General features: G+C 35.9%; 1 protein-coding gene across 1 annotated transcript in view; it reads right to left on the reverse strand.

Moving 5' to 3' along the window:
* Window positions 1–18,091, reverse strand: part of bif (protein phosphatase 1-binding protein bifocal) — a 62,550-nt gene extending 44,459 nt beyond the window's left edge. The window contains exon 1 of the mRNA XM_074183102.1: window positions 15,606–18,091. Within this exon, the coding sequence (XP_074039203.1) occupies window positions 15,606–17,744 (2,139 nt within the window). The 5' untranslated portion in view covers window positions 17,745–18,091. The remainder of the gene's footprint in view (window positions 1–15,605) is intronic.
* Between the last annotated feature and the right edge of the window lie 6,595 nt (window positions 18,092–24,686).

Here is a 24,686-nt window from a genome sequence, read left to right on the forward strand (position 1 = left end):
TGATTCCTCATCGAAAAAAAGGTAGGATCTTTCATATAAAGAAATTTCATTGGAGCAGCCCTTGTTAAGATACAGCCCCTTGAAGGGGGTACATAAAATTTGTATAACAATTTTTTTACAAGCACTAAAAAAGGTTCAACATTGAAATTAACCTGACGTGTGGTTCCTAGCACAATTTATAGCAACTTAGTCGTTTAACTAGCATATACATTCATGTCATTGTCCTTAAAATTTGAAACTGTTCCATAGTTCCCCTCAAAGTAAATTTTATCAAAGATACATTTACCGTTAGAAGATTTATTTCGGACGACTCCATTACTTTATTGTATACTATTTCTGATGTTATCACAAGTTCAGTAGTATCTTCGCCAGTTATGAGTAGATTTGTATCATCAGCATATGATGTTACTTGGACTTTAGACATGTCAAGAAGGAAATTGATGAGATCATTAACATAGATTAAAAATAACAAAGGTCCAAGAATTGAGCCTTGGGGAACTCCCTGTTCAACAATGAGAGATTGGCTCTGAGTTGTGTTGATGATTACACTCTGGGATCGATGAGTTGAGTATGATTTCATTAAATTCAATTCTACACCCCTCATACAATATCGCTCAAGCTTAATTAATAAGAGGTCATGATTAACACAATATATAGAACAACATGGACTAGGGTATTGTTGTCAGCGGCGAGCACGATAGGTCGATGATTACTAACTGCTTTCGACCTGAATTGGATAACCTGGACACCAGCGACATGTGGTTTCAACGACTCCATGTGCCATACAGCTAATGGTATCAACATGTCTTTTAAACGAATGAATCATAGTTAAATTCAAAGATAGGAAGAACTTAATGAAAGACCTTATACAACCCTGCTTTCAGGTATGAATTTAATATAAAAATTGGAAACAAAAATTGACGTGTTCTTTGAAAATTTCGATCGCACGTATGATTCTATTTCATGTAGATTTCGAAACGCTTATTTTCCAAACAATGTCCTTCACAGTGACACTATTGAGTCAACAAAACTTCGCTGTTAGTCAGAATCGATCTCAGAGCCTGCTTACACGCATCTTTAAATGTAAATAATCATTTCATGCTTGCACAAAGCAATGAACTGGCGGAAACCGACATGGACATGTCGTCGTCGCTGAGGTGACTGACTTAATGCGACAAATAACCATTAGAAGAAAGAATCACGGTCGACTTTGAACTCTGAACTGTCCAAAAAACTATAAATCACTAGTGATTGAAATATTCATACAATTGTTGTTGGGAAAGGTCATTGTCAATATAAACAATGAGATATTGGCATGCCAACGCAAAGGAAAACAATTTAATTCAATGCCCCGCTAATTGAATATGCTGAATAGATTGTTTGGAGTATGATAATTAACAAGAGAATATTCAGTACAGAGCCAATTCATCATAATTGGCGTTTAAAAAAATACACAGCCTGTCAATTTTTTCTTTTTTATCCCCCGAAAGAATGAGATCCAATCCTTTGTTTTTAAATAAGATGCAATGAGTCTCCAATCCTGGAGACTCATTGCATTTTTATCAAGGATTTCTTGAGTAATTTAATAATTCCATTTATCTACATTCAAAATCTCTCAGTATTTTGTTTTACTGAAAAATGTATCGATAATGGAATTTCATTGTGAAAATGATAGGTGCGCTAATATTACAGCACACTGGTTTGAAGCCAACTTTGAATAAGCAGAGATACCTTATCGAAAATAGATAAAATGAAATGAATAAAAGAAACCCAAATGGAGGTATAGAAGTCGCGGTTTTGGGTCATAATATAATTGATTATTTACCAAGTACTAGCGATTTTCTACAGTTTCTGGTATATATGATACCCGCTTTATGCAAGTCATATTTTGTACCAATCAAATGAAGATTACTTTGGCATAAGTCCTTTGGAAATAAGAGTTTTGAAGTCAGTCATAAACATACGGGTTACTATCAACTATACTAAAATGCCACAATGTTTTCGTTTTGATGCAATATTATTTCTGAGACTTTAGTGCCTACTATTATGGAGTTTTAGCAGCCGACTCAATTGCAAAATTTGAATAGGAATGAAAGCCAAAAAGTTGATGAGATGTGTCTGTACTAAAGTGGGTTAGTGATGAAAATGAAACACTAGTTACCCACTTCCTCTTTTCAACCAACTCATTATTCAAACCATGCCATCAACAGGAAATGTCATATATCGATTGAACTTTAAGTGTGATGAGTTCCATATGTGATGTTCATGTCGTTGTTATCGATACACATTTATTAAAAAGTAAAATGAGGCCACAGCAAACAATAAGTATCGCTCCAATCTACCCACAAACGAATCATTAAAAAACAAAGACCGAAATGACCTTCACTTCTGTCTGTAATCTTCTTGATAGAACTATTGCTTATGATAAAGTAAGCGTCAAACACGTTTTGCTAGTTTGTTGATTGGGAAGTTATTATTCGATTGGTAAAATCTCCACTACTGCATCTGCGGTTCAGTTTATATACGTCCGAAATAATAGCTTTTTTAAGAAAACACAAGCACTACAGAAAATCCTGGAGATAAAATACATTTGGACAAACGTTCTCAGGAAGTTTATCCCATATAAACGCAGGTCTTCATTCTCTAAATCAGGGGTCTCCAAACTTTGAAGCCTTTGGGCCATAATGATTTTATTCAGTTTGTTCCAAGGGCCAATTTCTGCCCTTAACTATATTTCTAGACTAGGATAGTCGCAAAGTGCGTGACCTAAGCAAACTTACGCTTTTTTTGCATTTCAATTATTATTGTGTATTGTGACACTCAACGACATCTAGTGGCGAGTAGTGGTACTATGTACTATCTTTTTCAGCTACTCGCTAGGTGGCATTAGGCGTAATTGAATATTTGGAATTACCGCGTTGGTTCGAGAAAGTTCTGGTTCTAGCTAGTGTATTCCGATCACCTCGAGATGGTAGTAATAATTGCATATAAAAAGGCTAGCGGCGCAACTGCGAGTTAGTCTGCGTAGGAAAGGCGAAGGAAACTGTCTATTGTGAAATAAAGTAACACCCGTCAATAAAAGTATTTTGATTTGACTTTTCTTTTCATGTGTGATTTGTTAGTATGGAAAAGAAGCGAAAAATCGACAGTGAATGCAGAACGTTCCAAGAAAAATGGAACTTTCAGTATTTTGTGATTGAGTCCAGTAATAAGGCGCTATGTTTAATTTGTAATGAAACCATAGCTGTTCTCAAAGACTATAACATTACACGACACTATGAATCGAAACATCTTCAAAGTTACTCCAACTATACAGGAAGTTTGTGGAAGGAAAAATTTGAAGCTTTGAAACGCGGACTCAAATCGCAGCAATCTTTGTTTACCAAAGCGAATACTGAACAAGAGTCTGCAACTCGCGCCAGCTTTTGTGTGGCTCTTGGAAAAAGTGGCAAACCATTCACCGATGGAGAAATGAAAAGAATGCTTGATTGCAGTAGCCGAAGAAATATGCCCCGAAAAGGTAAATTTATTTAAAAGTGTCAGTTTGTTAGCAAACATCGTGGCTCGGAGGGTGCAAGACATCGCAGAAAATATATCATCTCAACTGTCTGACAACAATGGACATCATGAGTGGTTTTCTCTAGCATTGGATGAGTCAACGGATGTGTCAGATACTGCTTAGGTGTTGATTTTTATTCGCGGAGTAGATAAAAGCTATGAAGTGTATGAAGAACTTCTTGATATTGATAGTATTCACGGCACGACAACTGGGGCAGATATTTTTAAGGGAGTTGAAAATGCCATTAATAAAAAGAACCTTCGAAGGAGAAATTTGATATCTATAACAACTGATGGAGGCAAAAATATGTATGGTAAAAATAAAGGAGTGGTTGCACTTGTGTCAAAGGCTGTAGAAACTGATGGTGGTTCAAAACCATTAGTCTTACATTGTATCATTCATCAACAGTCCTTGTGTGGAAAATGTTTGGATATGTCTGAAGTTCTAAAACCAGTCATATCAGTTGTTAACTTCATCAGATCCACTGGGCTGAATCACCGACAATTCCGCGAGTTTATTCAACAGATTGGAGAAAATGATTTACCATATCATAAAGCCGTACGCTGGCTTAGTTGCGGGAAAGTCCTTAAGCGCTTTTTTGAACTTCGAGCAGAGATCGAAATTTTTTAAAATGAGAAGCAGCGCCCTTTTGCCGATTCAGAAAATAGTGAATGGATGTGGAAGTTAGCCTTCTATGTCGATTTGACAAATCATATGAACGAACTGAATTTGAGATTGCAAGGAGAAAATCAGCTTCTCCCTGATTTATACACCAATATCAAATCCTTCAGGCAGAAAATAATACTATTTCAATCGCAATTACTTAAAAAATGTTTCACACATTTTGAAACATGTGAAATATTCAGCCACACTACAGAGACTGAATTTCCCGTCAATTTTGCAATCGAAACTTTGAGTGCTTTGAAGATAAATTTTGATACTCGTTTTTCAGAGTTTGATGTCATTGCAAATGAAATTAAGCTTTTTCAAAATCCTTTTGATTCTGACATTGAAACCCTGGCTCCGGAAGTCCAAATGGAAATTATTGATTCACGGTGCAGTGATATGCTTGAGAACAAATATCAAAATTTATCTTTGTTGGAATTTTATAAGAGTCTTCCACTGGGACAATTTGATAATTTGAATAAATTTGCTCGTGGGTTGTTTTCTGTTTTTGGTACTACTTACTTGTGTGAGAAAACGTTTTCCAAGATGAAGTATACAAAGAATGTTTACAGATCTCAATTAACCGATGAGCATCTTGAATCTCTTTTGATAATTGGTACAAGTAAAACTGATCCACAACTACAAAGTATTGTCGGTGGAAAATCACAATTACATAAATCTCATTAGTGTTTTTGTTTTACTGTGATTCATTTCAATTATTTGTTAGTTATCAATATGCTTAAACTTAGATACTTAAGTTAAGTTTTTTTGTCATCATTTCTGTCGTTAAGTTTTACCTTGCAAGTAAATAAAACTGAGTAATTATCATTATGTGTTTTCTTCTTCAACTTATCACAGCAATAGTAACAAAAATTAGGTAATCATTGGCTGTCGCGGGCCAGATTGATGACAGTAAATCGTTGGCTGTCGCGGGCCGGATTGATGACACTGGCGGGCCGGATTTGGCCCGCGGGCCGTAGTTTGGAGACCCCTGCTTTAAATGAAAGAGTTCCTTAACAGTGAAGTTCGAGTTGTACTGAGTTGAACCTCAAAACGATGAGCAGCCACAGTCCGTCGCGTATTCATGATATATACCGCTCTTGGTGGAATCAAATGTGCCAAGTCACTTGAACACCTCCCATGAAAATATCTATAGAAGAGAGACCAATTCCCAACCTTTCTGACTGGCCACTGTCAACTAAGGAAACACCTATACAGTATGGCTAGTGGACACACCTCTACGCAGGATTTGGGAACAGGAAGATGAGACTATCAGGCATGCCCTATGCGAGTGCCCGGAGTTATCGTCAATAAGAAAGCGTGTGTTCGGCGAGTCTTGGTCTACACCTGCCGATATAAAAGAGATGCCTGCCAGAGACCTATCCAGCTTCCTGAAAAGAACAGGATGGACGATGACCTAGCAGGACAACTCCTTGGGAGGATCTATAATGGGTCACATGTGGCCTAAGTGGTGTGAGTCTTTACTCACCCTCCCTACTCTACAGGTACACCATGAACTATCACAATCTTTGTTTGAAACAAAAGCTTATTCACTTATTTTTTTGATATCAGATTTGAAAAAGTATAGCTTGCTATTATTATTCTCATTTACAGTTATTCATATAGAACAGACTTCAAGTGTAACTCATCTTCCTGCATCATATTAACTCTCCATTTACTTTTTTATGTCATTGCCGAGAATTGTATGCGTTCCCATTGTACACTCTTACGTCACTTATCTTTCACTTGTTTTCACTCGAATAATTTGAATGGCGTCCGTCGGAGGATGAAACTCACAAAAGCTGCTCAAGGATATCTTTCAAGGGCATCAGTAAACTAGTTTTTTGACGAAGAGATTCACAGAAGATACTGTGAACAACGCTACGATGTGTATCAAATTCAGATGAAATATTTCATTTCAACTCTCAACCGGAGCCATGTTGAGAATAAATAAAGTTGAACTGTTGCGAGTTAGTTCTGTTAGTGAATATAATTAAAATTTCATACTGGAGTATCGAATTCCTGCACATGCTTTTTTCAATTTTTCACCGCATGAGTACCTATGTTTCAACATGGTCTCAAATCAGAATGTTCAAGGAAAAAGCAAAATTCGTATCAAAACTCTAAATACTGATTCGAAAAAAAAACTTTCCCACACATTCATAATGTGATTAGGTTAGATATGATTATCGTTGATAGATTAGATTCAAACCGAATAAATTGAAAGAACAAAATGAATGCGTTCTCGAAAAGTCAACGCCTCTTGAAATTTCAAAAGAAAGTAGATAACTAAGTGACTACACATCTGTATGTGAAGGCACGAATCCATTTGTAGAAAATGACACGTAACCTAACAGAGAACAAGTTTCGTTACGCGGAAACGAAGTACTGTTGCATTTTATACGTAACATATTTGATACGCGTAACCGTTAACAATCCGAACCTATTTTTTACATTTGTCAGTTTCTAGTCATCGTGTAAAAAAATAATTGTTACGCTACGTATGGTGGCAACGAGTAGATAAGTACCGCCTGTCACTGCCTGTTGATTTCGTGTAGTTTCGAACTTCGTTATGTTACGTTACGGAATACGGCCAAAACTCAAAATTATTCGGGATACGAACCGACATTTCCAAACGAGCCGAACAGTTACGTTACGAACAATCTGTCACAAATAGATACCTACACGCTTCTATGTGATAACATGGTGTTACGTTACGGTTTACGTTAACATGTTACGTTAAACGTTTGTTTTAAAGGGGTTGACAATATTTCGTGGTGTATTTCATTAGTTCGGACTTCCATTGTCCAATATAATATTAATTGATTTGATAACCCTGAATTAAGCGAAAAACGACCAACTCCGCCAAACGGTCATCTCCCGCCAAAACCAATGAAGCGGAAAGAGGGGATAGGTGAAAGCACTCGAATGACCTATAAATAGTCAGATCTCGGAGGAACAAGTCTAGTTATCACCCGAATACGATTGTGGATACTAACAATCGAAACGTTGTGACACAACTTGGTTTGAAATCTTTTAATTTAAATTTTTTAATTTTTTGTTAATAATATTTTTAATTTTTTCAATTCTTTCAGCTTTTATTGATATTTCAATTTGTATTTGTTTGGTTGTTGTTATATGTTATTTCTTTGTACTTAATTTCAGTTTTTTGTTTAATGAAATTGTTATTTTCGGTTAACCTTTTTGATTTTTTTCAGGGCTATCAAATCAATTTATATTATATTGGACAATGGAAGTCCGAACTTATGAAATACGTTAAATGTTGTTGCGTTAACATGTTGCTATGTTACGGAGAATTTCATACAAATATATACGCGCCTTTATGTGATACATGTTGGTGTGTTAACACTTTGTTATGTTACGGGTTACGCTAAGATGTTGCGTTACACGTTGTAACGTTACTGGTTACATGTTGTCAGGTTACGGGTAATTTGTTACAAACAGATACGCCCCTTCATGTGATAACATTGCAATATGAAGTTCGTTGTTGCGTCACAACAAACATGTTTGGCTCGTTGCATGATGACATGGTTTGCTCCAGGAAGCATTTTTAGTAACCGTAACTGAACGATGTTACGATATAAGGCCGCATTCAAAAGATAAGGGTACGTGATACGCGACATTTATTTACTCTTTACGGATAGTTTCCGTACATTACATCCAATAAAATATAGTTAGTTTTGAAATGAGTTTCATGCAACCGTGAGTGAAATATTTTACTCAGAATTTAAATGTAAACTAGGATGTGCCGGTCAACTTGAGTTATCGTAGGATGTGACGATGAATCGGGAAACCGCAATGACATTCGATAAAAATACTAGCAACTTCACAAGACCTGAGAAAAAAGTGTTCTTCGTAATTCCCATTGTTCAGTACATTCCTACCTAAAAGAGGTCTGTTGAAAAAATAAGGTGATTTTTAATTGTTCACAAAGAATATTTATTCATACATCAATTTCTATTTTGTCCCCTCCATAGTGGTCCCCCTCAGATATAAAACAATTGTGCCAGCGTTTCTTCATGTCCCCGAAGCAGTTCTGCAGAAAAGCAGAAAAAAGTCGCGGGTAATCAAATCTGGTGAATACGGTGGCTGAAGCATGATTACGACGTTGAAAATTGAAAATTCAGGAACAAGCAATGACGAGGGAGCAGGTGCATTATCATGATACAAATGCCATGAAATCCGGATGTATATTTTGTATTGCTTCTCGCAAGCGACAAATTATACCCCTTATTGGCCATGTGGTAAGAACTCCTGAAGCATTACACCACGGTAATCGAACTTGTCGTGCTTTTTTGGTCTTCTTAGGCTCTTCTATTGGGACGATTGGACTGAGCGATGCTTTTGCGACGATTGTTTGGTCAAAATTCAGCAATTTTGAAACGAATTTCGCTGGCACAGGCTTCATGCTCAAAATTTCCACTTATAAATAGTTTTCTGACTCGGAGTGCAATCACCGTATGCCACTGTCACCATTTGAGGTGTTTTCGAGCACTATATTCTATTTTCTCACACAAAATTCGATGCAACTTCTTTGAATAATTTTTTCGATTGCAAACACGCCAAACACTTCTAACTTTCATGACTCTCACCAACAAGCTAAACATGCTAAACAGCTGGAACTGTGTTCGAGACAAGTGCACCAACATAAAAAAAAATTGCTAATCGGTAGCCCGTGAAATTTGAACATTCACCTTATTTATTGAAAAGACCTCGTATTATTAGGGGATCCCAAGCGGGGATTGCGTGATTTATTAAAGCGCGGCAGATTAATATACAGCGGGATACCTTGTACCCGGTTAAGTACCTCCACCAAATATGAGGCCCATATATAAGGCCGCCTGTGAGGGATAAAGGATCAGATTAGTAAACAAAAATTGATCATCAGAAATTCTCGAGCGCGTCAGATTAAGGTAGGGTGAGTTAATTACCTGCTTAAAAGTGTATATTCCAGTAATCTGACAATTTGAGAGTGGCGTAAAGAAAGGGGAGGGCAGCAAAGTTGCAAACAAATAACGTCATTTTGACATTCTCGAGCGTAGCTAATTTTTTATCATTTTGAAGGAAATCATTCAAGGATAACAAAAAATATATAATCTGACGATTTCCGCAAGCCGAAATAACAAAAATTCGTCGACGAAGTTTAATGCGTGCAGCTGTGTGATACCTATATTTCCCTCTCCTAGTTTCTATTCCTCTATTCTCTATTCACTTTTTCTCTATCTATTACTCTCTCACTTCGTCCCCACTTTGAATTCTGTTGCCATGACGCCATCACAGATGATCACAGAGACTCGTTCGTGATGAAGATGATGATTAATTATTCAATTAATTGATGGAAGTAGCCGTTACTACGAGGTAGGAAATCATAATGAAGAAAAGAGAAATTAAATTTTCTGTTTTTTAGCACTTTCATTTGTAACTAACGTTACCACTTTCATTTGTAACTGACGTTACTGCAGTTACTGCAAACTTATACAATATATAAGTTCGATAATGTCCTTATAGGACGAAACTGCAGTAATGTTAATTACAAAAAAAGTGGTAAAAAACATAGAAAGTTTTATTTCTCTTTTCTTCATTAATTAATCAATTGATTATAAAAATGATATTTTTTTGAGCATGTTTTTAAAATTATTTTTTTTGTAAATACAAGTATTCTACTTAAAAAAAACATACACTTATTTATTTGCATGCTAATTCCTGAACTTTTCAATTGATCAAGTCCAATGAATTGAAAAAAATTAAAAAAAAAAGATTGTTTTTGTCAGATTAAGCGAATCCCTCTAGATAATCGTCAGATTATGAGACAGCACGTCTGAAACATAAAGATGAAACATATATATCTTAATCTGACGCGCTTGAGTATTTCAAAATGGCGAATTTTTTGTACATTATAATAATGGCCGCGAGTTTGCGTCAGATCGAAATCGTCAGATTATTGAATGAGAGCTTTTTTTGTTGCACACTCCCTTAGAAAATCTGACGCGCTCGATTAATTTTTTTTCCTTTCACTTTTAACCCAAACGATCAGATTGACATACCAACATTATTAAAAATATATAGGATACTGATGCTATCATTATCTGATGCGCTCGAGTATGTCCATGCAACAGTATTTTTTTACATATTTAAAAATCTATAGCCGCTTCCCCCACCGATGAAAAGGTATATATTATATAAAATAAATCCCCATTTTGCATCGTTGGCTCCCCTGCTATATGTGTTCCTCCACTCGGTGGCAGGATGCTTTGAATTAGTGATTTTGCAGGATGTTTTGGCATGCGGGAAAATAATTGATATTCTACCGTTCACATTGAATAATTGTAGGCTAGAGGTCGACGATCTGCTTTTTGCTTCGAGAATCTTTCTCACTCGAATGTGTTGACGAAACAACTTGGGTGGCAGAAGCATCCGCTCATCTGGAGCTGGATACGACATTTTTTGAATGCATTCATTTCTGTGCTCACTTACGTCAGTCATTTCCATTCGAAACTATCTCGATTATTTTCATGTTTGGTATGGAAACAAAAAAGACAGTGGGTTACATACAAAAAGGCTTCGATTGATCCACAAATATCCAGAACATTACACAGCATTCAAGACTGCTCTGGATTGTTCCGAGGTAATCTGGGCTGTTCCCGTTCGTGCTAAACTATTCATAAATATTACTTCACATTCCAGAATGTTCAGATATCTTCTGAAAGGCTCTCAAATACTTCTGAATGTTCTCAAGAGTTCTAGAAATTTTTATAGGGCCAAACTTCCTTCCCTCATATGTTTGTGATATTGATGACTTATTTATTTTGTGGAAATTCATCTCCAATTGAATGATATAGATATAGAAATAAAATACTTTGTCTAATTTCCACTTAATGTATTGATATTAATACGACCAAGGTTTCGGTGTTTACACCATTCTCAAGTATTCTAACACTACTGACCTAAGAGAAATATCGGGGTATATATATCCGAATGGAGTCCGTGGAGAGTTTGTAGTGTCTATATGACTGAATGGTACTGGTTGGAGCCTATAAAGTCATCAGGAGTTCGGATCTATTTATCTATGGTTCGGGACCATGAGAGCAGCTTCTCGAGCGGCTGATGAACTCTGTTTAGTTTTCGATACTGAACTGTAAGCGAGTTGGAACCTGTCCAGCAAAAAGCCCATATAAAAGCCAGAGAGATCACTTCACTGTTCCGGGTACTCGATATGGTTAGAATATCTTTCACATTTTGAAGATTATCTATCACACATTTCACACACTTCACCAGATAGTAGGTACTCATCATGAGTATGGCCCAGATGAAGACGAGATATAATAACCTGGACTGTTTTTGTTAGGGGACTGCATTAGCTCTTGTATTATTGATGACGACCTACTCCACTGTTAGCGGGTTAGTAATAACCTCTTTCGCTAATTGGTCAGCTCTTTCATTTCCAACTATGCCACATAAACTGGTTGAAAATATGTTTTTGATGTTGAATGTGGAAAGACAGTTTTATGACAAGCAATATGGTATGATTGGTATATCGTTGTGTCATTGCTTTGAGACCACTCATCGATTCTGTAACAATTGAGCATTTTGGACGATTTTGTACCACCATGTACATAATTTTCCTGTGAATATTGTGCTTTCTTTTGGTAATCTCAATGAACAGCTGAATTCATTGCTGGTGAAAACTGTTCTCACTCCCTCTTCAGTTTCGTATGCATCGGTGTATAAAGGAAAGGAGTTTTCGTATTGCTGCAGAAGTTGGTGACATGTTGCACGAATCATCCTGGAATTTTTATTGTTTTTATCAAATTGTAGCAACCCGTATTCAATGTCGGCTCGTGGAGTTATCCAGGGGAAGGATTGGTTATATTGGGAATTGTAGTTGGTTGTTGGAGTAGGAGACTCAAAAAATAACTGTTTACTCATTGAAACCTAAAGGTCCGTGTTTGTGAAAATTTTTTTGTCAAATCCATTCTGAGTACTTAGTTGGTTTTACAGCACTAACGAATGTGCGTTGATAAAATGTGATATCACTATCTTGGATCACTTGTATCACTATCAAGTATTTCCAAATTAAATTTTGTGATTGGTGATTAGATATAACAGTCAATAAATAATATTGTCAATTTATATCGATTTAGTATACTGAAAAAATAGTTTCTCATAAACTAAATAGAAAATGAAGCAATAACGATAACAAATAAAAAACGTATACAAGAGTTTATTGTGAATTTTTCACCAAACAGATTTAGAAAAACGCAACACGTGTCGCTATATAATAGCTTCTTCAATCGTGTTTCTACACGCCTTCAGGCGTGGTTGCTTATTGCAAAAAAAAAGACCAAAATATAGCATGATATTGCTAACTGGAAAAAATTCTTTCGATGTTTCTGTCGATTTTTCTAACGGTAATAAAAATATGAATTACTTTTGGTTTTATTTGTTCAACTTATGAAGAAAACGAATATAAATATTGCGGTGTTGCCACATTATGCAAACTATTCATGCAATGTAAGATATTGCACGAAAAATGCAAAATTTCCAGAGAAATGTCTTGTAGAAATATTTTTGTTTTTTCTTATGAACATACAGTGTGACCCATTTTTAATGGAAACACCCCCCTAAAATTTGAAGTTGTAAATCGATTTTAATAATTTTTTTTAATGTCAAGTACTAAAAGGTCTACCTTGGGACAAAATTTGAAATGTTTATTGAAGTTTCAGGGCATACTACGATATTTTTTCTTAGTCGAAAATCGGGATTTTTTATTAGCGATTTTTTTATTGAAAAAATCACTACGCCACTGGATTCAGAGTGCCTCTGAATAGGTGTGACCGAAATTTCATAAAAAAATATTCATTATTAACAAAGTTATGACAACTCAAAAATTCGAAAACTCACAAAGCTAACAGTCACAATATATAATTTTTTTATGATTTCAACAATTAAGTGACGCCAGATAAAAAAAAAACAAATAGCGTAAATATTTTTAATGAAAATAACGGAGTTACATTCACACAATTCAACTAACAATGAAGCAAAAAAATTTAATAAACGTAACTAATAACTAACTATTGAAATGTTTCGATTCAGTGCAACAATTAATTCTAACTCATATTCTAGTAGCCTCTACTAATCCACCACGTATTTCGATACATGTGTCGTAGCGCTTACGAATGTTTCTGATTACGTTCCTCAGTTCTTGAGGGCTAATATCTGCACATACCTGTCGAATTCTTGCACAAAGTTCATTAATATCTCTTGAGCGGTTTTTGTAAACATTTTGTGTGGGAAGTCTCCAGAGAAAAAAGTCCAAAACTGTGAGGTCTGGAGATCTGGGTGGCCACTCTATAAAAGGACTACCACGGCCTATCCATCGGTTTGGAAAATGTTCGTTAAGCCATTGCCTCACAGCTCTGGCATAATGAACTGAACACCCATCTAACTGGACAATTAAATTTAATCTTTCATTGATTGGCAGCTCGTGAATAGCATCCCAAAACTCTATGTTTAAAAATTCTAGAAACCTCTGCGCATTAATGTTTTCCTCAAAAAAAAGGACCAATAATTTGTTCGTTCAATATCCCACACCAGACGTTGATTTTTTGGGAATACTAGCTTTCACAGTTTATTACCCAGTTAGGATTATCCGCTGCCCAATGGCGACAATTCTGTGATGACACTACTCCATTTGTAGTGAAAGTGGCTTCGTCGGTATATAAAATATTTTTTAGGAAATTTCTATTGTTTAAATATTCCCCTTGAGCCCATAAACAATATTCCAGGCGTCTTGCTTCGTCGCCTTCTTGAAGTGTGTGTAAAAATTTTGGCTTGAAAGGTTTAATATTCTTCGCCTTGAGACATCTCCGAATAGTTTCTCGTGGAATATTCAAATCTAAAGTGGCATTCCTTATACTGGCATTATGATTATTTCCGAAACAATCTAAAATGATTTGATCATTCCTGTCATTCCTGTTTCGTCTTTGTACAGGATTACTTTTTAACATCATTTTTGATACTGCACCAGTTTCATTGAATATTTTATTTATTTTATTTACCGTACCGCAGCTAATACGAGGACGATCTGGATATCTCGCATTAAATACCCTACAAACCTCTCTAGCACTTCTAACGTCATCTCCCAAAAGGCGTACAATTTCAATTTTCTCTCTTACGCTCAATCTTGCAGCCATGACACAAAATAATTCGAAGAACTGTAAGGTGAATATTGTTGACAATAGTACATTTTAATCTTTCACAAGTGTCAAACTGTTATATCATTTCCATGGCAACTAAGATTTAAATTGAAATATTAGGTCTTAGTTTAAGTTAATTTGCGTGAAAACTTGAATGTAATTCCGTTATTTTCATTAAAAATATTTACGCTATTTGTTTTTTTTTCATCTGGCGGCACTTTATTGTTGAAATCATAAAAAAATATTCTTATGACTATATCTGTTGATATAGGGTGTTTTTTGTGACTGGTAGCTGTGTGAGTTCAAATTTTTGAGTTGTCATAACTTTGTTAATATTTTTTCATGAAATTGTGGTCACACTTGTTTAGAGGCACTCTGAATCCAGTGGCGTAGTTATTTTTTCAATAAAAAATTCCGATTTTCGACTAAGAAAAAATATCGCAGTATGCCCTGAAACTTTAATAAACATTTTAAATTTTGTCCCAAGGTAGACCTTTTAGTACTTGATATTTCAAAAAAAAATTATTAACATCGGTTTACAACTTCAAATTTTAAGGGGGTGTTTCCATTAAAAATGGGTCACACTGTATGTCCGGAGTTGCTTCGTTTCTAACATACAGGGCGTTGAAGTTGAAAAAACTGGGATCTATAAAATATCATAAATATCCATACACCGATTTGGTAAGAATTTTCTATGCTAGGAAATCTTTTTTCAGGTCGAGAATATTAGTGGTTGTTCTTGAATTATTTGCCAAAAACTCGACAAATCTTTGAAAAATGAGAATTGAAACTTCTATGTTTCAATTGTCATTTTTCATGATGATTTTCAACCACGTAGTAACGGCTACATTCATTAATTTTTCGACGATTCTAATTATTGGCAAATAACCACTGATTATCTCCATCTGAAAAGAGATTATTCTAGGCCTCCAAAATAGGACCTTGTAGGTCTTACCGTTTATGAGATAGCTAAAAAAAGCGCCCTGTATACTCAAAATATATTGAGTTATATTTGATTATTCCATTGGGAATTATCATATGTTCTATTTCTTCAACAAGACCATGAATTGGAAAAACTTAAGAAACTGGCTCTTGTGAACGTGTGTAACAAAGAGCTAAACCTTACTAAACTCTCATTATTGTTTGAATCAACAGGTAATTACCTTGGGCATCTCTGGTCGGGCAGGTGTCCGTGACCTGTCGTTGGAAATATAGTCCGGCACATCTTTCCTATTAGTAAAATTGAAAACCGCCGTGTTCGAAACCGGTTCCTTGCTCCTGTTCTTTTTTGGCACTACATTTCTGTTCACCACTTCCACACTGTTATTCGCGAAAGCACTACTCTTGCCCGGCTGTGGCGGGATTTTACCCTCGCTTTTCGCAATGTTTATTGAATTTTTTTCGATCTCTGTCACCGTTAAAGGTTTTTCTGGTTTCGGGGAAGGAATAACCGGAGGAGGTGGAGGAGAAAATCTAGGCGGAGCAGAAATTACAGGAGGAGACTTAGGCCGTTGCGTCTGCAACAAACCCTTAGGAGGAGATGCCGAGATTTTAGGCTCAGAATGGCCATTAACCTCGATTTTCAGTTGCTGCGTTGGAGGAGTCTTCACGCTCGAAACGTTGTTGGTAGCAGGAAGGTGCTCTTGGTTAACTTTCTTGTTTGTGAAGTTGTACAACGCCGTCCCGGACTCTTTGGAAATGTTGTTGATGCTGGTGGGTGAAACTCTTTTGAAGCTCGAATCCAAATCGTCATCTTCATAAACCACGTAAGTTGGTTTGAAGAGCGTTGGGCTCGGGCTAGATGGTTTATTGATGCTGGGACTTGCAAGCGGACTAGCAGGTTTCACCATATTCGGGCTCAACAGGGGACTTGTCAGTTTCTTCGGGCTCAAGACAGGACTGGGCTGTTTGTTATTTTCAAAAACGTTATTGGAAATGCGTATCTCCTCTTTGATGAAATTCTCTGTTAGGTTCTTCCTGAACGTTGGCGAGTGGATTGGCAGTGGACTAGAAGTAAGGATGAGATCCGGGGTTTCCGAAAGACTGCTAACAATATTGCCATGCTCCGTTTCTGCATTGTTGTGAAAATCGATCCTGGATACGTCCGGAATGGGGCTAGGCAAAGGCACTTCTCTGAAGTCATTTTTCGGCACTTTGTTGAAGTCTAGATTCTTCAAAGGCTGCTTGACGTGTTTCTCTTCGACTAAAACTACTGGTTTGGCCACTGGGCGAGTATTACTAATTTTTTTATCATTAAGTACTGGTTTGGTCCCCTTGACCAGGGGCTTCCTAGCTTCGACCTTGGCTTTCACGATGATGTTGTTGAAACTATCGACTTTGGCGGCCACTCCTCCGGTTTGCGGAGGAGCCCTGGTGCGGAGCTCGGGCCGCCTTTCGAAAATCATTTTTGCCTGTTTGACGACGTCGGCGGGCGGTTTTTCTTTTTCGTTCATCACAGGTTGTATTCTTTTGGGTCTGTTTATTCTGTAACCGGTCGTAGTACTGAACTTATTTTCTCCGTTCGTGTCCGGCTTATCGACTTTCCTGTGGGGATAGTCGTTTCCTTCGGCGATAAGCATTTCCTCGTGCAATGACTGACGATTGGGGCGCACCTCGTTCGAAACCACAGAAATGTTGTTACTACTCGAAATAGCCTCCACGGACCGGGCTCTTTTCATTTCGCGGCCCTGGCGGCCCGCATTCCGATACCGGTTTGAGGAATTCCTGTCATTTTCACTCTTCAGTCTCGACTGAAAATGTCGGTTTTCGCTTTTCGTGTCTTGTATGTCGTCGTCCAGCAAGTTTTCCAGCGAGGTGGCCTTTCTCATGTGCAGTATGCTGGGCCTGGACACACTGTCTCGAAGGGCGAGACTGAGGTATTTATTCTTCAACTTCTTGACGATGCCCGGGCCGTAATGTAAGTCCTCTGATGAATCCGAGTCCTCATCTTTGTGGTAGCCGTTGTTTTCATAATTATCACTCACCACTTCCGCGAAATGTTCGTGGTTATTGTCCACCCAGGCCCGTTCTTGAACCATTTTGGATTTGCTGTTCGACGAACACGTATAATTCACATCACTCTGATCGTTTACCACAGTCAAACACGAACTACCAGACGTTACTGACTCACTCTTGCACGTTAGGATAGGTTGATGGCCCGGTCGGCTTGAAGAGCTTTGAGGGGATGTGTACAGCTGTTGATCTACGCTGCCAACCGTGGCCACCGTTTTATTTTGATTCTTCAGGCGAGCTATTAAATCCTTTTTCCATTGAGGAATATCCGACTCGACCGCGGCATCCATTCCGTCAATTTATCTGTCTAATCTATTCAAGCTGATAATTTCTCACGGACACCGTACATAAACCACACACTACACTAATATTGATAAAAAATTACGACCGGTGTCTGTGATTGTGTTTTCAGAAATATTTTCATTGAATACCTTTATTGACAGTGGCACTATTGGGTCGATTATGTTTCCAGTAATTGACGATACACTACACTAATTTATCACAGAATGATGCTGTTCGCGAGATAAGAAATGACTAGAGTTCCACCTGTCGAAAACATAATCCGAACTTTCTATCATGATACTTAAATACCCCACTAATTTGTTAAAAAATGTAACCTAAACACAAACATGGAATGATGTAATGACGTTTGTGAATTAGTTGAACAGATGCTCCCTCTAACGTCTAGTAGAACTGTTAACACAAATCTAGTCTAGATTTCTACGAAAGACACAACGAAAAGTTTTTCCGTCAACTGACAACACATCATACAATCTCAAGATGTACGGGTTGCCTATACTATGAGATTCAGCAGTCGGTGGCAGATATTAAGCGTTTGTCGTATTGTTTCAATTGGAAGTTTGAGTTGAAGGAATGAAGTTATCAAAAATATATGTTTTGAAAATTTAGGTAGATATCAGTGCGTTGGTATTTAAGGAACTTAGTACAGGCGTGGCATATAACAATTACTTTTTTCAAATGAAACATTCTTATTCTGTTGGGAAAGTATCAAGTACTAGGTAGGTTTGGGTTGGCGGTATGAAAACTCAGTTCAGTAGTCTGTAATGTTTGGTATATGTTTAATTAGTCATATACTCAGTTTTCTTTAAGATGAATTATGGTGTCGTTCAAAAAACCTTAAAACACTGGCGTTATAAGGAAAAGAAGAAAGCAATAATCATCAGAATGAATTCTTCATAAAGATAAGTTCATACCACAGTATTTTTCAAAATAGAGATTACTTCGAAACCATGGCCTAGTGACATGCTTTTTCATATTTTTCATTTTTGAGTTGTTATTTTCAGGAGATATTCGTCATTATTTATAGGCTTTCAAAAACATAAAGGAGTCCAGTGTTAGGTAATGGTTTCAATAATTTAAAATCACCATTCCATTCCATTGCGCTGTCATCAACATTTAATGACATTTCGTAATGTAATGAATTGACGTTTGAATTGATTCAAAACTTATTGACAGTATCAATGATAATTTTCACACTTTTTTACTTGTTAAATTTACTCTCCTGTCTAGAATTACCTACCATTATCAATCAATTACGCAGCCCACCAAAAAAAAAAAAATTCGTCTTGCTGCCGACAAAAAATCGATTGATTTTGATTAATTCATCTGGACTGATTCCAAAAATACATACCTTTTGTTTGTATCAGCTGTAGTTTGCGAAATATAACATACTCATCAAATACTTGAATATTCTTCAATTTCTGTATATTCCACAACTATAATTGCAATATGTTTATAAACAAACTTAACAAATTCTAAGACAAATGCATACTAATGACATGAAATTAGTGCTAATTGCTTCTTACCTATTGTCCGATAAGTAAATAGTATTTTCTTGGAAATGACCTTAATAAATTCCTATAAAGTCGACTGCATTCCATTGTAAAATTTAATCAAAACTTGAGTTTCGTTGCAACGTTTTTTATTACATACAGTGTGACCCATTTTTAATGGAAACACCCCCCTAAAATTTGAAGTTGTAAACCGATTTTAATATTTTTTTTTTTAAATGTCAAGTACTAAAAGATCTACCTTGGGACAAAATTTGAAATGTTTATTTCAAATTTATTTTCTTAGTCGAAAATCGGGATTTTTCATTAGCGATTTTTTTTTATTGAAAAAATCACTACGCTACTGGATTAAGAGTCCTTCTGAACAGGTGTGACCAAAATTTCATGAAAAAATATTCATTATTAACAAAGTTATGGCAACTCAAAAATTCGAAAACTCACACAGCTAACAGTCACAAAAAACACCCTATATCAACAGATATAGCCATGAGAATATTTTTTTATGATTTCAACAATAAAGTGCCGCCAGATAAAAAAAAAACAAATAGCGTAAATATTTTTAATGAAAATAACGGAATTACATTCAAGTTTTCACGCAAATTAACTTAAACTAAGACCTAATATTTCAATTTAAATCTTAGTTGCCATGGAAATGATATTACAGTTTGACACTTGTGAAAGATTAAAGTGTACTATTGTCAACAATATTCACCTTACAGTTCTTCGAATTATCTTGTGTCATGGCTGCAAGATTGAGCGTAAGAGAGAAAATTGAAATTGTACGCCTTTCGGGAGATGACGTTAAAAGTGCTAGAGAGGTTTGTAGAGTATTTAATGAGAGACATCCAGATCGTCCTCGTATTAGCTGCGGTACGGTAAATAAAATAAATAAAATATTCAATGAAACTGGTGCAGTATCAAAAATGATGTTAAAAAGTAATCCTGTACAAAGACGAAACAGGAATGACAGGAATGATCAAATCATTTCAGATCATTTCGGAAATAATCCTAATGCCAGTATGAGGAATGCCACTTTAGATTTGAATATTCCACGAGAAACTATTCGGAGATGTCTCAAGGCGAAGAATATTAAACCTTTCAAGCCAAAATTTTTATACACACTTCAAGAAGGCGACGAAACAAGACGCCTGGAATATTGTTTATGGGCCCAAGGGGAATATTTAAACAATAGAAATTTCCTAAAAAATATTTTATATACCGACGAAGCCACTGCACTACAAAAGGAGTAGTGTCGTCACAGAATTGTCGCTATTGGGCAGCGGATAATCCTAACTGGGTAATAAACTGTAAAAGCCAGTATTCCCAAAAAATCAACGTCTGGTGTGGGATATTGAACGAACAAATTATTGTTCCTTTCTTTTTTGAGGAAAACATTAATGCGCAGAGGTTTCTAGAATTTTTAAACACAGAGTTTTGGGATGCTATTCACGAGCTGCCAATCAATGAACCATCAAATTTAATTGTCCAGTTAGATGGGTGTTCAGTTCATTATGCCAGAGCTGTGAGGCAATGGCTTAACGAACATTTTCCAAACCGATGGATAGGCCGTGGAAGTCCGTTTATAGAGTGGCCACCCAGATCTCCAGACCTCACAGTTTTGGACTTTTTTCTCTGGGGACTTCTAACACAAAAGGTTTACAAAAACCGCTCAAGAGATAGAAATGAACTTTGTGCAAGAGTTCGATAGGTATGTGCAGATATTAGCCCTCGAGAACTAAGGAACGTAATCAGAAATATTCGTAAGCGCTACGACACATGTATCGAAATACGTGGTGGATTAGTAGAGGATACTAGAATATGAGTTAGAATTAATTGTTGCACTGAATCGAAACATTTCAATAATTAGTTATTAGTTACGTTTATTAAAATTTTTTGCTTCATTGTTAGTTGAATTGTGTGAATGTGATTCCGTTATTTTCATTAAAAATATTTACGATATTTGTTTTTTTTTCTCTGGCGACACTTTATTGTTGAAATCATAAAAAAATAATATATATTGTGACTGTTAGCTGTGTCAGTTTTCGAATTTTTGAGTTGTCATAACTTTGTTAATAATGAATATTTTTTCATGAAATACTGGTCACACCTATTTGCAGGCACTCTGAATCCAGTGGCGTAGTGATTTTTCCAATAAAAAAATCGCTAATGAAAAATCCCTATTTTCGACTAAGAAAAAATATCGTAGTATGCCCTGAAACTTTAAATAAACATTTCAAATTTTGTCCCAAGGTAGACCTTTTAGTACTTGACATTTCAAAAAAAAAAATATTAAAATCGATTTACAACTTCAAATTTTAGGTGGGTGTTTCCATTAAAAATGGGTCACACTGTATATAAAAAGTTTTTAGGTAACGCCAAATAACAGATTTGTGCTGCAATGCTGGTTTAGTTACATGAAAAGTTAAGTTGTTTTGGCAGATATGTGTGATGATTTTTGTGAGTATACTGTTGTACAAAAAAAATTTACTTTTTATTCGTGTTTCGTTTATTTTATGGGTAGCACCACTACATATATGTAGGCGTTAAATTACCCTATATGTTAGAAATGTGATCTGTTGTCGAATTTTCTGAAAACGATCTGATGTAGCAAAGCTGGTGGCATTTTTGGATTCAGCAGACCCAAATTATCTAGTGACAGTAAAAAAATGTCCGGCAGCAAACTGTGTGTTTAACCAGTGATATGTATGTAACTACTATTGTATAAAATACTTTGTAGAATAATTAAAAGTACAAGTTGAATCAAGGAAGCTGCTGTATAGCCAAATGCCTAGTCAGTAAGGATATTTTCGAAACATGTTTTTTATATCATTTCATTTTTGTAACCGAAGGGAAACACAGCAATCGGAAAATCAGATAAACAAACTATTCTTTAGGTGGAGTGCCAGTTTAATAACCAGTCTTTCACAGAATACGAGGACAATGACTCCAGGACGCCAAAAATATCAGAATTCTAAATGAAAACGTTCTCCATGTGCTCGTATAGTGAATGATACGCCTGAAAAATCTTATTCCATGGAAAATACGAACCAGTTTAAGTAAACAGATTCTGCGACGAAATCGAGTTTCCATCAAGACTTTCTGAAAGAAACCGTTCTGCCTTTTAGTCTGTGAACCAAATTAAATGGAGTTTCGTATAAATCTTGTGTTGCAGTTTATGACCACGTTCAGTTTATCGCCAGCGAAACATGCATCTCTTCTGTTTATCGGAAAATATTTCATTCAGGATGACGGGATAGAGCATTAACATTTTTTCCGCATTCAGTGGGTGTTGTAACAGCACGCGATAACTTATGATCAATCATTTTGTTCACAGTACTATTCTTTGAATTAAATCTAAAGAAATCTTCAAGCCAGTCTCGAATATACCTACATAGTAGGTTGAATGGACTGTCGCCTATCAGAAAACAACTACTCCCCTGGCTAATACCTCAAAGGGCGTTGGATTATACCCGAAAGGCGTCAGTGCAGGCGCATATGCAATTGGCAATACAACTGAAAGAGTCGACCTTCACTTTTATAACGGGCACACTAGCAGATCGGATATGCAGTCGGTTGGTACCTCGTCCACTAGATGGAGTGACATTTTGTTGTTCGCTTCAACTTAGGAAGAGGAATGAAATACTCTGAAAAAACTCCGATTTCCAATTATGGTATATCATTGGTTTCAGGTCGATGATGGCCAGTATCCTGCACTGATGAGTGGCTAATGAGCTCGAAACCGGTCTGTAAGATTTAGATTTGTTTACTGCCAGTCTTCAAGCATAGCCTACTGACTAATAAGAATGATTTAAATTGATTGGTGAAAAAGAGCTGGAAATTTCCAAGAATTATTCTAACAATCCATCTTGACGGTTCACCGATGTCATCTACAACTGAAATCATATGGAAGAAATTGAATACTTCCGGCCATAACGTGAGCTGCTATGACAAAACTCTTCAGACTTGGATAAAAAAACTAGGATTTAGATTAAAAATAATAAACAAACGTCAATCAGTTATGGAAAGTACAAGAATAGTGGAATTGCGTAACAAATACTCAGAACAAGTAACTAAATATAGACAAGAACAACGGCAAATTTTCTATTTGGACAAAACTTGGTATGACACTCACGACACTGTTATGAAAGGGTGGACTGATGGTTCGAGAATATGTACACCTGACATGCCTGCAAACAAAAGATTGCGACTAATCATTGTGCATTGCGGAGGAAGTGAAGGATGGTTTCCGAACTCTTAGAAATTATGCGGAAAAAATCTTGATGACTGCAATGTTGACTATCATAAGAACATGGAAGCTAATATTTTCGAGGAATGGTTCGAAAACACATTCGTATCCCAAATTTGGATGCGAATAGTGTAATAGTTCTTGACAATGCTTCCAATCATTCGCGACAGCTCATCAAAGTACCGAAAAAAAATTCCGAGGAAAGATGAAATACAAAATTTGTTATTGCACAACAATTTGAATTTTGAAGATAACTATACCAAAAACCAACTACTTGAAATTTTACAGACAAAAACATTTGAAAAGGTGTTTGCCCTTGAGAGTTTTGCATATTATATTATATTATACAGTAAAATACATTGACGGGGTCTCTCAGTCATAAATCAAAACTCTGCTTTACTTTGCCAAGCTTTCGCTTCTAATGGGGAAGTTCTTCAGGGCCTATAATTTATTGAGTTGTGGGTTTTTTGCCAATGAATACCATTACAAATCATACTTTTAGTAAAAATGAGTAAAAAACAATGAACTGAAGATATAAATTGACGAAATAAAGTCAAACATTAATGGATTTTTTTGGTTTGACAAATGTCATACCTTCACATAAATGTCATTTTTCAATGGGAATGCTGATTTGATAATCTTTGACTCCAAAGGGAGAGTTGATTGATACAATTTTCATTATTATCATTATGTTTTTTGGTGTAGTTCCAATAAGTTACTGTAAATACTGTTGAGATTATCAATGTCAGTTCTCTTATTCATACAATCAGAAGACTTATTGATTTCAACCATTTCAAGGAAAAGGCGTTTGGAAATATTTTTTTCTGTATGTTGAACTTTGATATTGGAGTAATTTGGTTAATGTCCTGTTTCAATAGAATGGTGCACTAATGCACATGATTTCTTATTAAGCTTTATATCACTTTTATGTGAAGTTATTTTATTTTTAAGAATTCTAGATGTTGTTTCAATATAATCCAAATTACAATTGTTACAAGGAATGTTATGCATCACATTTGACTTTTTTGTAGTATCCTTTTTATCTTTCAATTTGGTTTTCAAATTCTTGATAGTTTTAATATTTTGCTGGCATATTTTGATATTATGTCCATTATGAAAAAGTTGTATGATATTTGAAGATAAATTTCCAAGATTAGGTATAGATTTATAAAAAA

Source organism: Leptinotarsa decemlineata, unplaced genomic scaffold (genome assembly GCF_025532065.1).
Source record: "Leptinotarsa decemlineata unplaced genomic scaffold, Ldec_3_MD MMD2_tig00026330_RagTag_RagTag, whole genome shotgun sequence".
Lineage (NCBI taxonomy): Eukaryota > Metazoa > Arthropoda > Insecta > Coleoptera > Chrysomelidae > Leptinotarsa > Leptinotarsa decemlineata.